This window comes from Gobio gobio, assembly GCF_949357685.1.
Source record: "Gobio gobio genome assembly, chromosome: 13".
Lineage (NCBI taxonomy): Eukaryota > Metazoa > Chordata > Actinopteri > Cypriniformes > Gobionidae > Gobio > Gobio gobio.
This window is the reverse complement of record NC_137106.1, coordinates 7,760,384-7,778,154: the sequence shown is the minus strand read 5'-3', so window position 1 is coordinate 7,778,154 and position 17,771 is coordinate 7,760,384. Positions and strand designations below refer to the sequence as shown.

The 17,771-nt window shown below is 36.8% G+C and overlaps 2 protein-coding genes across 3 annotated transcripts in view; one reads left to right on the top strand and one right to left on the bottom strand.

Moving 5' to 3' along the window:
* Positions 1-4,820, bottom strand: part of rbks (ribokinase) — a 49,983-nt gene extending 45,163 nt beyond the window's left edge. Inside the window, exons 1-2 of one of the 2 annotated variants that reach the window (XM_079832478.1) lie at positions 4,735-4,820; positions 1,552-1,610 (exon numbers count right to left, since the gene is read on the bottom strand). In XM_079832478.1, the coding sequence (XP_079688604.1) occupies positions 1,552-1,607 (56 nt within the window). In that variant the 5' untranslated portion in view covers positions 1,608-1,610; positions 4,735-4,820. The remainder of the gene's footprint in view (positions 1-1,551; positions 1,611-4,734) is intronic. The other variant, XM_079832477.1, reaches the window with a different exon arrangement.
* A 180-nt stretch (positions 4,821-5,000) lies between these two features.
* babam2 (BRISC and BRCA1 A complex member 2) overlaps positions 5,001-17,771 on the top strand; it is a 166,581-nt gene continuing 153,810 nt past the window's right edge. The window contains exons 1-3 of the mRNA XM_079832471.1: positions 5,001-5,099; positions 10,968-11,104; positions 11,715-11,791. Coding sequence (XP_079688597.1) covers positions 10,968-11,104; positions 11,715-11,791 — 214 coding nt within the window. The 5' untranslated portion in view covers positions 5,001-5,099. The remainder of the gene's footprint in view (positions 5,100-10,967; positions 11,105-11,714; positions 11,792-17,771) is intronic.

Genomic DNA, 17,771 nt, shown 5'->3' with positions numbered 1-17,771 from the left:
ACTGCACCCAAACAAATTCTTACTGTAAGCTCATTTTTTGAGATGTCAACCTCAAATTTGGAACACAACTTGTTTAGATTTATGGCTTTGTTTTTCTTGCGGTTTTAGAGTAAAATGTGTTTTTGAAAATATATATTTTATATAAAAATTGAAAATAGAATTTTTGTGTTTTTCATAACAATAAACGTAAAATTCTGTAACTGTTATAAGTTCACTTTTTAAGTCAAGTCAAGTCAAGTCAACTTTATTTATATAGCGCTTTTAACAATGTAGATTGTTTCAAAGCAGCTTTACAGTGTTAAACAGGAAAATAATGCAACATAATTTTATTCAGCTGTATAGCCATTCTGGAAAAAATGCTGATGTCATCATTTCAATTATCATACAGTGACAGTGTGGGCTTTAGATCAATAATTAGATCAGTAATTTAGTTTAAATGGTTTATTAAGTTTATTAATTAGATTTATTTCGATGTTTAGTTGAAAAATGTAGTGTCCCCAACTGAGCACGCCAAGCCAGAGGCAACAGTGGCAAGGAAACCAAAACCCCATTTAAAACAGTTTTCACTCCAGCAAAAATCTGCCAAGTGTCGTCTTTGAAAAGAGATCAAACTTAAGTCTGTGCTCTAAAGTATTCAAGATTTATGATTATAGATAAAAGTTGGAAATTTAATTTCCACGTCTATGCTCAAAAAGTGAATAAATTTAGTATAACTACTACTACATAAATATAATTTAGTACCATAAATCCCCTAAAAATACAAAATAATACATAAAAAACATTATCGAACTAAAATATAGTACATTAAATTCATTGAAATAACCGCCACGTGAAGACCACCAGAGGGTAAAGTAAAGTTTACCATTATTTAAATTTTATGAAGGCATATTTTTTTTCCAGTAACCTCATGTAACAAATGTTAAACGATCGTATTATTTGAAATAAATTCGCTAAAATGTATCTGGAAAATGGTTGCAAAATATCATAATTCAACAAATGCTCTTCTAGAACCCTCTCTGAAAAACACGTGCAAAAACTGTACCTTTAGGGGTACAACCCTTAAAAGGACATCGTTGTACATTTTATACCCTTAAAAGGTGCATATTAGTACCTTAGAGTAGCAATATGTACCTTTAGGTACTACTATAAACCTTTTAGGGGTGAAAACGGTACAAAGACGTGCAGTTTTTGATCGTTTTTTGAGAGTGGATGTTGGGTCAGGTACACTCTAAAAAATGCTGGGTTAAAAATAACCCAAGTTGGGTTGAAAATGGACTAACCCAGCAATTGGGTTGTTTTAAGCAAACTTTTAACCCAACCGCTGGGTTAAAACAACCCAATTGCTGGGTTAGTCCATTTTCAACCCAACTTGGGTTATTTTTATCCCAGCATTTTTTAGAGTGTACACACAGTATGTACTCATGGATCTCTTGTTCATTGTCACTGTAGATTTTGATGCAATCACTGCTTTTTTTTCTTTCTTTACTCAACAGAACAGAGCAATGCCCCGGGCCTGGTTCACTACGACACTGAAATCCTTTGATGACTTACCTTACTAAGTCGGTCATACAAGATCCCACCACTACAACACTCACGTCTGCAGGCATGACCTGATAACATCAATAATAATAAAAACAGCAGCATTTAGACTGGATATTCAAATACTACAACATCAGATTATTTGACATCGTTTACATACATTTCTAATGAGATCATTGGAGAGCAAAAATGAAATGATTAAATATTGGTAGTTATGCTCCACATTGAACATGCCAACTCCAATGTGGATGATTATTTCAGGACTGGATCATGTGATTGACAACAAGCATGGAAATCCTTCATTAATTCAATCCCTTGCGTGTATGTGAATAGTCGAGTGTTAATCTGCTCAAATCTCCCAGCAGGCCTCAGGGGACTGTAAAAGCCTGCCGCTGGCTAGCGAACAGCCTACATTTTCTCAAAAGAACTGAAGTCCAGGCTGCATTTTCTGCATACTTAGATTCAAATCAGTCTTAATGGCTTTTGCTGTTTGCCTCTCTGCATGATAAAACGAGAGTCACATGTGAAAGAAAGAATTGAATTATTTATTATTAGGTATGGATGTATTATTACATGGTTGTCTGAGGAGCATGGAAATAACGTGCAGATACCAAAAAAATAAGTTATGTATAATTTGTCAATCTGACAAAATATAAGTCATTAGTTCTCAGTTCTGTTCCTGCAGACCCAAAACTCACCATCAAGAAGATATTTTGAAGAATATTGTTAACCAAACAGTTGATTGGCCCTATTGACTTCCATAAATACTATGGTAGCCAATGAGGTCCATCAACTGTTTGTTTACAAAATCTCTTCTTTTGTGTTCAGAAGTGTATCTTATTTACAATCAGAGACATTGTTTTTTACAAAACTGTTTATCTAGCATGGTTTAGCTGTGGGCAGTGGCTGTGTCTAATAATTATTGTTCTATTAATTGTTCTCTACTAAATTCGTCTATTAAAAGGCACAATATGTAGTTTTTCGCTGCTAGAGGTCCTATTCAAAACAACGGCGTAGCTTGATGACGTCCGAGAGTGAGCGCGGATTCATGGGATTTGTCTTCTTAACCTCACAGCCGGTGGAAAAGAATCGGGACGGGACTCGAGCAGAAATCATGTTCATGGATGCGATTATGAACGTTACTGTAGTCTGAAGCAGGGTGGGGCTGAAAGCCGTTGGAGAGGAACGAGGACGCTGGAGCGATTGCTAATGAGAGACAACCGCAGCCAAGATGCAGTTTCTCTTGAAGCCAATACGGAAGTGACTTAAACTGCACTTCATCGACTGGCCACTAGAGACAGGAGCAGAATCTCATTGAGCGCATGTTAAAATGGCAAACTTTACAGCAGAAGAACACATGTTTACAGTCTGGGACAAATTGTGGTTTTGGTCTATACGGCTAATTTTGCCCTTCATGACGACTGTGAGGGGGTGAATTTTTGTATAACTCATTCGTTTACATTATATAAAGCATTAAAGTTCTGCATAATTAAGGGCGTGGCCACTTTGAGTGACAGGTGGATTGTCGTTTGCCTGCTGTCTGTTAGTCATCACGTCACTTCAGCTCCGCCCACGTCCCGCCTCTTTGCCATTTACTGTTTTCCGTGAGTGACGCGCTGCCAAGATGGCAACGGCCGACTTTAGGCTCCAAAAACGCTCTTTAGAAACCTACGGGTGACGTCACGGACACTACGTCCATATTTGTTTACAATCTATGCATACGGCTCGACAGCAGTGGAGCTTTTATTATGCCACAGTTGCTGCTTCCGCTTCTTCTGCTCATGCATATGTGAGGTAACGCAGCGCTGTTTTATTATATCAGATACATTTGAATGTGTTTAAAGTAATGTTACAACACTGTGCGTTCACTCCGCGGCTGCTATGAGACACTTGTTGTACACTGCAGTAAGCTAGATCAATATTAGAATATCATATTAATAAATGCTGGATGGCTGATGTTGCGAAATGGCAAGCCACACATTTTAAAACATATTGTATGATGGAGAAATTAATTAGTTTTCTGTCTATAAATGTATCCAAACAGTTGCTCACCTGTCTAATAAAACAATAATATATTAAAGAGTCTTTGGTGTTTGGTGTTGGAAATCGAGGGTAACATGGGTATGATGTCAATGATAGGTGACACACGGACACGGTCCGTGTTCTGATTAAAATAGCTTATTTCTTTGATTTAAACATGATTTAAACATTCTTGGAAACATTTGGAATAATGTAAGTACACAAGTCAACAAAATATATAATATTGTTCTAGTGGTTTTTGGATATTTTAAAGCTGCACTATGTAACTTTTCCATCCGCTAGAGGTCGCCTGTTCAAAACAAAGGCGTAGTTTGATGACGCCACGTTTGAGCGCAGAATCTTGGGACATGTGGTCTTCACATCACAGCCGCTGGGAAAGAATCGAGATATCAGAAATCATGTTGATGGATGTGATTATTAACGTTACTGTAGTCTGAAGCAGAGCAGGAGCGAGTGTTGTGGAGCTGAGGAACCACTGGAGCGATTGTTAATGAGAAGAGCAGCGGGACTTTTATTATGACACAGTCGCGGCGCCACTTCCTCTTTTCCGGTCATGAGTATGAGGTAACGCAGCTCTGTTGATCATATTACACACATCTGAGTGTGTTAATGATGTTATGGCGTTACTCTGTGCGTTCTCTCGGCGGCTGATATGACACTTGTTCACACTGCAGTGAGAGTAATGCGTTTCTGCAGAATAAAACCGGAAACCGAGAGTAACGCAGATCTGACGCCATCGACAGGCGACTCCCTCACACGTCCCAGTTCCTTGAGTAAAATAGCAATCTCTCACGATTTACAAATATGATTATGTCTGGAACATTTGGGATATTGTAAGTACTCAACTGAACAAAATATATAACACTGGCCAAGTGGGTTTTTGGATATTTAAAAAAAAAAATTACATAGTGCACCTTTAATCCAAAAAATCGTACATATTGTGCCTTTAATTCGACTGCAAAATAATGTGCACCGTCTAATAGGCTATCTATATAGTATAACAAAAATATTTCTGAAGATGTAAACACAACAGATTATTGCAGTATGTTTTTACAATGAAATTCAATGTGTTTCTTGCTAATTTTTTGTAATCACATTTAAATATTAAAAAGCATTTGCAATCATTTGGTACATAGTAATATTTAACATTTTTACCTATTTGTCCACTGAACACAGCGATATCTAATCTGCACTTTGTACTCACGTCTATCTTGACAGCACAGAAACACATGTGACGAGACAGAAGCCCATTTGAGCTGTCCCTGTATTCTCCTGTCTGTAAAATTAAAGATTTGATTATTTCAAACGTGCCGAAGCATTGTTATCATGCAGAAAATGTAGCTATGTCTAATAAAGTATACTAATCAACACATACATGATTTATTAACGTAGTCATTCAGTAACGCCGTGGTAAAACTATCAGGCATCATCAATAAACATCCATAAACAAACCTCAATAACAACAGCGGAAGTGGGGAATGAATTCATACTCAAAATCTGTGCTACATTACATATAAAAGGTACTGAAAAGGCATTTGCTATTTACGAACATTTGTTTTTATCGAAACGACTCCTTTGATAAAGAAAGAAGCATAGCTAGGCTTAAAAGACTCGTTTATAGTGCAGGATTAGCATGTTAGCCAGTCTGTTAGCAGCCCCAAAACAAACTGAACAACAAACTGAACAACAAACTAAATCAAATCAAACTACACAACAAACACGACTTATTCGATTCATTCATCCACTTGTGTTGTGACAGTGTTGTTGTTTTGTGTGTCAGTGCAGCTACTCGACGGTATTAGTAAATATCATAAGTGTTTATAATATGTTATAAGATAATGGATATTACTCAAGCTGAATATGACGATTTTTTATTTAGGTTTCTTGTCTAAACAATATTTATTTATTTTATACTGTGGAAATCCACTCATTAATAAGTGTCAACATGGACAATACAACCTGTTCTGTGAAACAATGTGAGAAAATGTCTATCATTTGTTTGCTCATACACATTTGATATCCTGTTGTTATCACCGATGACATTCATAGGTTTTTCAGGGTTTCTGCAGGTCTTAAAAATGTCTTTTTATACAAATGAAGGCTTTAAAAGGTCTTAAATCAGAGCTGAACATCTTAAATTCATAAAGTCATGGCATTAATTGTTGCATTCATTGCAAAAAAAAAAAAAAATCTTCCTGTTTACCAATACAAATATCTAAACATCTTCAAATCACGATACATTTACTTGAGTAATGTAAAGTGAAGTAATAAGAACAAATAAGAACAAATATCTATCAATTATATGTTTTTTTCTGAGCCCGTTGGTAGATATTTGTTCTTGTTTTAATCGTAAACAGAAAAAAAAGACTTCTCTACAGGAAAATGAAAGAATCTTTCGACATTTGCACTGCAAAACAAATTGGAAGACAAAAATACTGAGGATAAAAATAACTTTTTTTATGGAAGCTTGTTTCCGCCATGGAATAAAAAAATGTAAAATATAATTGTGTCTTTTAATCTTACAATTCAGACTTTTTTTCCCGCAATTGTGAGACACACATCCAGTTCCGAGGAAAAAAAGACTGACATTATTTCGTAGAATTGTGAGTATATCTCGCAATTCTGACTTTATAACAATTTTTTTAATATAGCCAAGTCTTAGAATTGTGAGACAAAAAGTCGCAATTACGTTTAATGTTTTTTATTCGGTTGCGGAAGCAATCCATCCACACATACTGTACTTCCATACTTATTTCATTGTGATCAGAATATATACAGTAAAAGTTATTTCCATATTCTATTGGTTGGCAGCAGAGCGATTCAAACTGCTTCTTTTAATTAATTAATTTGAATAAAATGAATTCAAAAATAATAGAGGAAGATCTATTGGAAGTTGTATTGCCAAACTCTGAATTGTTACTAATACAAGCCTCATTGTTTCTCCCTAGACCATATTGAGAACATATTGACGTATTGTGTTCCCTTCAATTTATTCCTTCAATTTTCTTTGCTTGATCTTAAAAAGGTCTTTAAAAAGTCTGACATTTACCTTCATAAAACCTGCAGAAAATTTTATTTTTACGTGTGACTTAAAGGGACAGTTCACCCCAAAATGAAAATTCTGTCATTTACTCACCTTCAAACTGTTCCAAACCTGTATGAGTTTCTTTCTTTTGTTGAACACACACACACACACGCACGCACACACACACACACACACACACACACACACACACACACACACACACACACACACACACACACACACACACACACACACACACACACACACACACACACACACACACACACACACACACACACAAATAGATTTTTGAAGAATATTGGTAACCAAACAGTTGATGGTAACCATTGACTTCCATTGTATTTTCCTACTATGGAAGTCAATGGCTAGTCATACTGGTGTTTTTCGGAAGCCAATCAATTATAATATAATATTAATAATATTATCCTTAAAGGCCTGTTCACTCCAAGAACGATAACTATAAAGATAACTATTAATGTCCACTAGAGCTGCGCAATATATCGAAATATCGCAAATGTACATATCGCAATATGCATATCGCAAGGGTATGCAATATCTGAATGATTTTAATAGGCTACTTCAACATTGTGAAAAGTGTACGTTTTAGGTTGACGCATAAAGCAGAGAATAGACTGAGCACATGACTGTTACTCATGGGACTTGCTTGACGTTAAAAAGAGTTATTAAACGCAATAACTTGCGAAAAACAGCTCCTTGCAGTCTCGTGCTGTCTGACACACACACACACCGAAACGTGCGCACAAGCCGTTCTTTTTTCCGTGTCTTGTGACACACTTGAACTGTCAAATACACACACAGTTATGGCTGTCTTGATGAGTATTCATGTAAACACGGCCGGTTATGCTTTAAGTGAAAGATATCAGTTGGGGAAAGAAATAGATTTTACACACTTAAAGCAATATCGTATCGCATATCGCATTTTTTTCAATATCGCACAGCCCTAATGTCCACATCGACTCACAATATCATTCTGTTATGTGAACGCCTCAGTTTTGTCGTCTGTCGCTATAAATGCTCAATTTCTTTAAAGCGGGATGGATTCTGATTGGCTGCCAATGTTTTTATCCTCCATCAGCTGGAAAAAAGTCATTCCAACTATATTGTTTCTCTGTGCCATTATAATTATAGTTGTGGTGTGAACTCTGCCATTCTTTTATATTAAGCATGCTTTCTAAAACTTATTGTTATCATTATAGTTATTGTCCTTGGTGTGAACAGGCCTTAAAGGATTGGTTCACTTTAAAATGAAAATTACCCCATGATTTACTCGCCCTCAAGCCATCTTGGGTGTGTATGACATTCTTCTTTCAGACGAATCAGAGTTATATTCAAAAAATGTCCTGGCTCTTCCAAGCTTTATAATGGCAGTGAATGGGGTCCATTGAGTTTGAAGCTCATTAAAGTGCATCAATCCATCATAAAAATACTCCACGTGGCTCCGGGGGTTAATAAAGGCCTTCTGAAGCAAATCAATGGGGTTTTGTAAGAAAAAAATCCATATTTAACATGTTATAAAGTAAGATATCTAACTTCCGGCAAACCGCTTTCCGTATTCGCAGAGAGTGCAACACCTCTCGAAGTTCAAAACGCTTACACTACTTGTCGTGCGTCATCCGTCGCATCAGTTACGCATTTTTCTTGGAAGCGTCAGGATATTTATTAATATAACTCCTGCTGTGTTCATCAGAAAATCATATAAACCTACACTCTAAAAAATGCTGTGTTAAAAACAACCCAAGTTGGGTTGAAAATGGACTAACCCAGCAATTGGGTTGTTTTAACCCAGTGAATGGTTCGGTTAGGTTAAATGTTTGCTTAAAACAACCCAATAGCTGGGTTAAAACAACCCAATTGTTGCGTTAGTCCATTTTCAACCCAACTTGGGTTGTTTTTAACCCAGCATTTTTTACGGTGTAGGATGGCTTGAGGGTGAGTAAATCATGGGCTAATTGTACTAAGAGGAGAGAAAGCATCACTCCAGTCCTAGCATCCCTTCACTGGTTACCGGTGCAGCATAGGATCCATTTTAAGGTTTTATTATTTGGTGTATAAAGCGTTAAATGGCCAAGCCCCATCATACTTGTCAGAACTTCTCAGTCATCAGCAATCCTCCCGCTCTCTCAGATCTTCTGGCATAAACCTCGCTCTCGCTTGAAATTTAAGGGGGATCAGGCTTTTTCTGTAGCCGGTCCTAGACTATGGAGTAGCATACCTCAGAACATTCTGCGCCATCACTTCCTGTTTTTAAATCCCGCCTGAAGACTTATCTGTATTCCTTGGCTTTTGAATGAAATGGATCTTTGTGTGTTTTATTGGGTTAGAATGGTTTTATGTGCTGAATGTTTTTTTTTTGTGTAGATGTACAGCACTTTGGTATACACAAGGTGTTTTTAAATGTGCTATATAAATAAATTGACCTTGACCTTGATCTTAAAGTGAACTACTCCTTTAAGACCGTAATTTGATTTCGATCAATATGGCACAAAACACAACATCAGAGATGTTATTATGTTATTATGATGAGAATATCTTTTTCTGGGTTTATGAAACTGTGACGGGACAGAATAGACCAGGGCTGGGCAACTCTGGCCCTCAAGATCCATCCCCATCCCTGATCATATGGTGCGTTCAAGTCCTCGCATTCACGATGTGAGAAGTCGTGTTTACAACATTATGTGCGTTCAAGTCTCTTTGGTCGGAGCAAGATGGCGGTGTACCTTCTTTTAATGATTTTCACGAAAATACAGCCAGGTTTGTTAACTCTGCTTACACTCTAAAAAATGCTGTGTTAAAAATAACCCAAGTTGGGTTGAAAATGGACTAATCCAGCAATTGGCTTGTTTTAAACAAACATTTAACCCAATCGCTGGGTTAAAACAACCCAATTGCTGGGTTAGTCCATTTTCATCCCAACTTGAGTTATTTTTAACCCAGCATTTTTTAGAGTGTATAGATATTGAAGAACAAAGAATGCGCATCAGGTGAGTTTTAATCTTTTACGTTTTTTTAATTGATCTATGAAGCCACTGTAAACTGTATCGTTATATATTAGGCTAATTGTAATTACAACAAGCACATGATAAATGCCAGCTTCTAGGATGAGTAAACAGAATTTCATCAAAAATTTCCCTTCAACTACAGGCGTTGCATCCATTGATTCCGCCATGTTTCTCACTGACACGCCTCCAACTCGTACAGATCGGGGCTTAAAGGGATTACTTAAATTACTCACCCTCATGTCGTTCGACACCCGTAAGACCTCCGTTCATATTCGGAACACAAATGAAGATATTTTAGTGTAAAGCTGATGCTGAGAAAGGCTTCAGACAGGCCTCCATTGGCATTCAGTACATTTACACTCACAAGACCCATAAAAGGCACTTAAAACGTCGTTACAAAGTCTATCTCACCACAGTGACTCTACAATAATTTTACGAAGCGACGACAATAGTTTTTGTGCGGAAAAAAAATCAAAATAACGACTTTATTCAACCTCTTCTTGTCTTCCGTGTGTGCCTCCACGACACATGCGCGAGAATATGACGCAGATCCGGCGTTCGGACACATGACCCAGAAGCGTTTTGTTTACAAGCAGAGGAAGACGCGCGTGTCTAAGCTGTTGGATTCTACATTGATCGTGCTTTAGGTCTCGGCGTAGTGCTCAAATGGGGCTAAAGTAAGCATTTCATGGATTCCCGAACGCCGGCGCTACGTCATATTCTCGCGCATGCGTCGTGGAGGCACACACGGAAGACAAGAAGAGGTTGAATAAAGACGTTATTTTGATTTTTTTTTGCGCACAAAAACTATTGTCGTCGCTTCGTAAAATTATTGTAGAGCCACTGTGGTGAGATGGACTTTGTAACGACGTTTTAAGTGCCTTTTATGCGTCTTGTGAGTGTAAATGTACTGAATGCCAATGGAGGCCTGTCTGAAGCCTTTCTCAGCCATCAGCTTTCAACTAAAATATCTTCATTTGTGTTCCGAAGATGAACGGAGGTCTTACGGGTGTCAAAAGACATGAGGGTGAGTAATTAATGACATAATTTTCATTTTTGGGTGAACTAACCCTTTAACGAAAATCCCGAACTACCCACTGGTATTTACGACTTCGTGGTGGCGTTCATGTGCATGACTTGAACGCACCAAAACTCCTGATCACCTTGATTAGCTTGTTCAGGTGAGTTTGATCAGAGTTGGAGCTAAACTCTGCAGGGCAGTGAATCTCGAGGGCCAGAGGTTCCCAGACTGTGCTGGCACTTAATGGGAAACGCTGATGATGAATGAACATCTAAATTTCTGTATTGTCATTGTTTGGAAGATGAACAGTCTCTCTCCAGAGGTGGCACTGAGCCGGATCTCTCCCGAGCTGAGGCCTTTACTCTGCACTGTGGTGCGCAATGGACGTGTCGGGTTAGACTCATCTGGCTGTCTCCGCATCACTGACCTCAAGAGTGGGTGAGTGTACTGTCAATTACACAAAAAGTGATAACTTATGGGGAACAATGCATTCGTTGATGTATATGACTAATATTGTGAACTAAAAATAGCCTGCTTTTAAATTAAAATCTTATCACAATTGCTTAATCATGATTCCAGAAAGCTGAGGGGACTTTTCAGAGTTGATAAATCATGAGCTTACCATAGAAATTCTTCAAATATCTAGATTAAAAATAATATCAAGACTTTTTGTAATATCAAAAACAACTACAGTGCAGAGAAAAAATGATTGGCTGTAATTTTCCATCCTTTGCAGAGCTTTACAGTTCAGGGCCTTTTGCAAACCCTTTTCAGTATGGTCTTCACATTCAAATATTAACTATATCAACTTTATATCATATATTGTTGTAATATTTCACTATACTACTGTTTGTACTGTATTTTTTATCTGTTTTTTTTTTTTTTCAAAGAAGAAAGAAATCCTACTTATTCCAAACTTTTGACTGGTAGTGTAAATGTACTAACGAATAAAGATGGACGTCCTCAGGAGGGCGTATTGAACACTGTAGGGCTCAATATCATCCCCAGTTATCGAAGTGTCATTGACAGTTTTCCTTTTTCCCTTTAGCTGCACATCACTAATCCCTGGCCCTTGCTGTGACAGATTTAAACTTCATATTCCATATGCGGGAGAGACTCTCAAATGTAAGTAGTAGTTTTCTTCTAGAGTATGAACAGATATGAATATTCATATATGAAATAGTGGTTGTTGTTTGCAATAGCGATATGTTCCTGCAGCCTACAAAGTACTTGCCTGGCATGCCGAAATAGTGTTGATTTAATGTATGGCCCTTAAAGGAACACTCCACTATTTTTGAAAATAGGCTCATTTTCCAACTCCCCTAGAGTTAAACAGTTTTACCGTTTTTGAATCCATTCAGCCGATCTCCGGGTCTGGCGGGAGCACTTTTAGTATAGCTTAGCTAGGGATGAAACGATTACCACTTTCACAATAAACCACCAAATCTGAGGTGTGGTCATATTTTGGCTTTTAAAAAAGTCCTGAGGGAAACTTAATCGAAGATGGTCACCCTGTCTGCAGAACATGCCAGAAGAAACGCTTCAAATCTGCGAACGCAAGGCAAGTGGACTTTGACCTCAATACCAAAACTATGTCTGGGAAATAATAACGTGAAGCTTGAGCCAAAGACGAACAAACAAGTTCAGACAAGACTAGAGTGACATTTAAGGGATAATAATCAGGGCCTGACATTAACAATCGTCATTTGCGGTATATCAAAGTTACATAAAACATTGATATACACGTTTCTAACTTCAATAGCATTTGAAGAGAATGGCATCAAACTGACTGTAAAGTGTTCATCTAGGTGTCAGGTATTTTTGATATTTAATCAAATAAACTGTCAAATCATATGAAAATATGGATATGCGTTATTTCACTAGTACACTGTTTGGGCTCTTACACGAAATATGCTAGATATAAATGCGTCATAGCTGATAGAACACTGATGAGAATATTGCTTGAGAATATATTTACAGGGATAATATTAGAGATTAAATTTACACCAAATTATTATTATTCATGCTTTATGGCTTGCTATTGACGACGGCCATTATTATGTGGCGTTCACACCAGACGCGATTCGCGCGAAGGTGGACGCTTGAACATTTTGAGTTTACTCGCTTCATTCGCGCGAATCGCGCATGACATTCACTGCACAACAGACGCGAATTCACGTCATGGGAGGGGCTTCTGCCAGCCCGCTCGTCTTGTTGAGAAATGGCTGACATGGGCTGTGTTTACATGTCTTTTTTTGTTAAAATCTACTGTTAATGTGTGACAAAACGTAGTTTTAAGACTTTTTCAGTCGATAATGTAGTTGTTTAAAGCTCAAATCTGTGGTTTATTTATATAAAGAGTGCCTATTTGAATATTTTATCTGGCGTTTTCGGAGTTGTGAGCTCCAGTGGATCAGCGGTGGTCAGCGCCGGCGAGGGCAACCTTTCCTCGGTCAGTCCTTCTGCCGTCTGCCGCTGGCTCTGATGTCTCTGTGGTGTGTCTCGAGCTATAATTCGTCTTGTAACGGCCGATCTTTGGTCTCATGGATCTATAATTTGTTCCCTGGCAAATCGTTTAGGCTGAGGGCAAAGTGAAGTTTCATTACTTTGTTATTTTTAGGCCATAACTGTACGTTACCGTTGTAACGTTAGCCTACTAGCACTGACTTTGAATGTTTGAGTGAATTGTTTGCTTTATTTCATGTGTAGCTTATTATACCTTTTACTTATACTTTTGTATTATCGATCATACATAAACTTGCATCTAACAAAAAGAGACTGGGTCGTGTTTCATGTCATTTAATGTTATCACAGTGATAATCATATTGTCTGAACTAGATATTAATATACAGATTTTCTCCTCATTGTTGTCACTACTAGAGCAAGCTCCTGATTGGTTAATGCGGCGCGAAATATCCGCCAAAGTTCAGATTTTTCAACTTGAGCGATTCCCGCGATTTGCCTTGTCCTTCGCGCCACCTCATTCGCGCGAATCGCGCCATTCGCCCCGCCTCATTCGCGCGAATGCCATTTCGCGTCTCTGCATTGACTTAACATGTAAATCACTCGCGCGAATCGCGTCCGGTGTGAACGCACCATAAGGAAGGAAATCCCTAAAAATAGAATCTTGCTTAAAAAAAGTGCATAGAGCTGCTTGACTTATTTGTTGTTTGTTGATTTTCAAATATAAAACTTGTTGAAATGTTTTCAGTGTGTGCATCTGTTCTTTTTTGACACTTTCATCTCATTTGAACAAAACCGTGGTAACATTGAAAACCGGGATAATTTGGGTCACTATAATCGTGATGTGAAATGTCCACACCGTTTCATCCCTAAGCTTAGCATAGATCATTGAATCTGATTAGACCGTTAGCATCTCGCTCAAAAAATCACCAAAGAGTTTCGATATTTTTCCTATTTAAAACTTGACTCTTCTGTGGTTACATCGTGTACTAAGACTGACGGAAAATGAGAACCGGTTATTACTCTCATTCCTGCATAATAATCAAGGAACTTTGCTGTAGTACCATGGGTGCAGCGGCGCAATGATATTACACAGCGCTGTATTTCTTTCTACAACTTTTCATTTTCCGTTGGTCTTAGTAAACGATGTAACTACAGAAGAGTCAAGTTTTAAATAGGAAAAATATCGAAACTCTTTGGTCATTTTTTGAGCGAGATGCTAACGGTCTAATCAGATTCAATTATCTATGCTAAGCTATGCTAAAAGTGCTACCGCCAGACCCGGAGATCGGCTGAATGGATTCGAAAACGGTAAAACTCAACTGTTTAACTTTAGGGGAGTTGGAAAATGAGCCTATTTTCAAAAATAGTGAAGTGCTCCTTTAATAATGTGTGGTGGTGCATTATGGACTTATTGCATTTTCAAACTACAACGATAAATCATGTTGTTTTATACATATCGCCTACAGAAAACTGTAGAAAGGATTGGAATGTGAAATAAAGTAGAGGGCAAAACATTGCGGTAGCTTTTGTTTGGCTCGTCTGACATGTTCTTACAAATTTCATACAAACGTCAGCTCTGGAATTTGCCATCAAAGTGCTATGAAGTGATTGATTAAAACCTTATTAAAGCTGAGGTGATATTTTGTGTGTTTAATGAGCAGAGTGTATTTGAGTTCATGAGAATCATGTTAGTAATGTAATATCTCATTCTTGCTAAGGCAAACATCACTATCGTTTATGCTTAAACGAATAGTATGGCATTTCTGTCATCATTTAGTCACCCGCATGCTGTTTGACCCTCATAGCACTTCTGTGGAACACAAAAGAAGATATTCTGAATATTTTTGAAGGATATTTCAACCATTTTTTTTCAACCAAAACGTTAAGGACATAACATTAATCACAGGGTTATTATCAGGAGTGCGCATAAACTGTAAAAAAAATCCCCGTAAAGTGTGATTTAAGTTAAATTTTCAGTACATAACTGTATTTCATTAACCATTAAATTACCAACCTATTGAAATACTAATATCTGTTATGTACCTTTGATATATACTGTCAACCACCAATCACAGTGGTGATGAGAGTCACATGATGAACCAAAGCTCATCACAAGCAGCTTTTAGGAGGACAATACTAATATATAGAACAATATAGGACAATACTAATATAAAGAACAATATTGGACAATACTAACATATAGAACAATATAGGAAAATACTAATATATAGAAGGTGCACAGTGCCATTCACACAAACACTAAACACCATCATGGTAACACACATGAAATTTAAGAAATACAATAAACATTAATTTAACAACATTAAATAAAACTCGAATGTACATAACTGATTAGAAAAAACTAAGACAACCTAAGAAGAAAAAGTTTATTTCAACGAAAATTTGTGCTGTCAAATCGATTAATCGCATCCAAAATAAAAGTTTGTGTTTACATAATATAAGTAAAGTGTGTACTGTGTATAATTATTATTTATATATAAATACACACACATGAATGTATACATTTAATATATTTATATATATATATATATATATATATAATATATACACAGCATAAACATGCAAATATTTCTTAAACATCTACATGAATGAGTATGTATGTATATATAAATAATAATTATACACAGTACACACTTTACTTATAGTATGTAAACATAAACTTTTATTTTGGATGCGATTAATCGCGATTAATCGCGATTAATCGATTTGACAGGACTTACGGAAATACATCAAATGTGAAGTGTCACGCGGGGAATTCTATGAACGTCAATTTACAGTTTTTCACTGTAAATTACACAACGACTTGTTCTTTTTCACTTCCAAAAACTGTAAATTTACAATTCACAAATTACATTGAATGGAAGGTTAGATCTATTTCAGTTATTCACTGTAAATAGTATGGAAACTTTCTGTTAACTAGTTAACTGTTTTTAACCGTAGCATTTTTACAGAATTTAACCGTTTAAATCACAATTTTTTTTACAGTGTACATTTTGGGTTTAAAATGTAATCAAAAAAATTAAACCAGTGGTTGGGTTTGTGCATATTTGACCCAACATGGGTTGAAACAACCCAGCATTTTTTAGAGTGTACAATACAGTCGTTTACAAAGTAAAGGAGGCAAGTCGGGGTCTTCATTTCCCCATAAACCGGCAGAACTACTTTCTTTAAAAGGTCGTGCAATGCAGAACGTTACACAATAAACATTTTGCGAATGTTAGGCCAATAAAACTTTTTACACAGATTCTTCAAGACTTCATAATGGCGGTGCGCTGAGCACAATTCTTTTGATTTAGAAACGAGCTTCTGAGAAGAGCTTTTAGAGGTTTTGTCTGAAATGCTTTCAAGTACCACAGCTCAGTGATGTTTAATGAGGTTGGATAGTAATTATAACTTGGCAATGATCTTAATTGGGAGTTCCTGTTATAGCTCTGAGTCATGAGACACTCAAACACTCAAGCAGTTTTTCATGGAGGCCACATATGAACACATTTCTCGGAGCTGGAGTTGATCATGTAGTCTGGCAGTGAGCAATTGAGGTTACTCAGTGAAGCTCTCTTCCTTTTTGGAGGTTTATGGATATCGACTTATTCGTTATATTGTGTGTTGTAATTGCAGAAGAATTATAAGAAAGACGATGGGTTGGTTAATGAAGATGTTTGGATGCTGGTCCTTTTTTGGGGCATTGGTATAAGCATGAGGCAGTGCTTTTAGTTGTGCACTTTCAGAGTGTAATGTAACAATTTTTGCATTAGTGGCCTTTACTGATGGTCAGAGCTTAAGTGCAAATTAAAAGGGAATATTTTTGTACAAAAATGGATGCATAGCTGAACGACGCACACATTCATAGAACTGTGTCACAGTTAACCACAATAAATCATAGTAATCAGTATTTTAATTAACATGCTCCACCATTCAAGAAATAGTCCATTAAACATTTTATTGATTCCCCCACAATAAATTGTAATCTTTTTTTTGGTATTGTTTAGATAGAAACAGGTCTGATTGATTTTCTTGGAAAACTGATGCGCGTCCACATATCCATTATTATATCTATTATGTTAAAAAACACATTAAACTTTTTCTGCCTCTAAATAATCAAGAAAGATAGCAGAGTTAAGTGTTGGAATTGCTTCCCGAGTTTAATTTTGCAACTGTTGGTGGCTGACAGCTGATAATTGACTCAAGACCTTTTCACAACTCTCTCCTTTGTTTTGCCTAAAATTTCCAGATCCATCCAAATCATCAGAGAATCTTAAGACATATCGTATGATTTTTGATGCATCTGTTTTCAAAGAAATATCTCAACATTACGAATAAAGTAAGAATATACGTTGCTTACATTTAGCAGACACTTTTGTCCAAAGCATCTCACAAATGAGGACAACAATAAGCAGTTAAACCAACAAAAGAGCAACAATATCCCTAGTTAGTCTAGCACAGTATAGCAAGGTTTTTTCTTAAAGGGGTGATGATTTGAGAAATCAACTTTCCTTTGAGCCTTTGATATATAAAAGTTCATTGTGATATAAGAATATCCTGTAAGTTTCAGAGCTGAAAACTTCCTTGTTAGTCAAAGAAAAGCTTTTATTGACACCAGGCCTAGCAAACGCTTGAT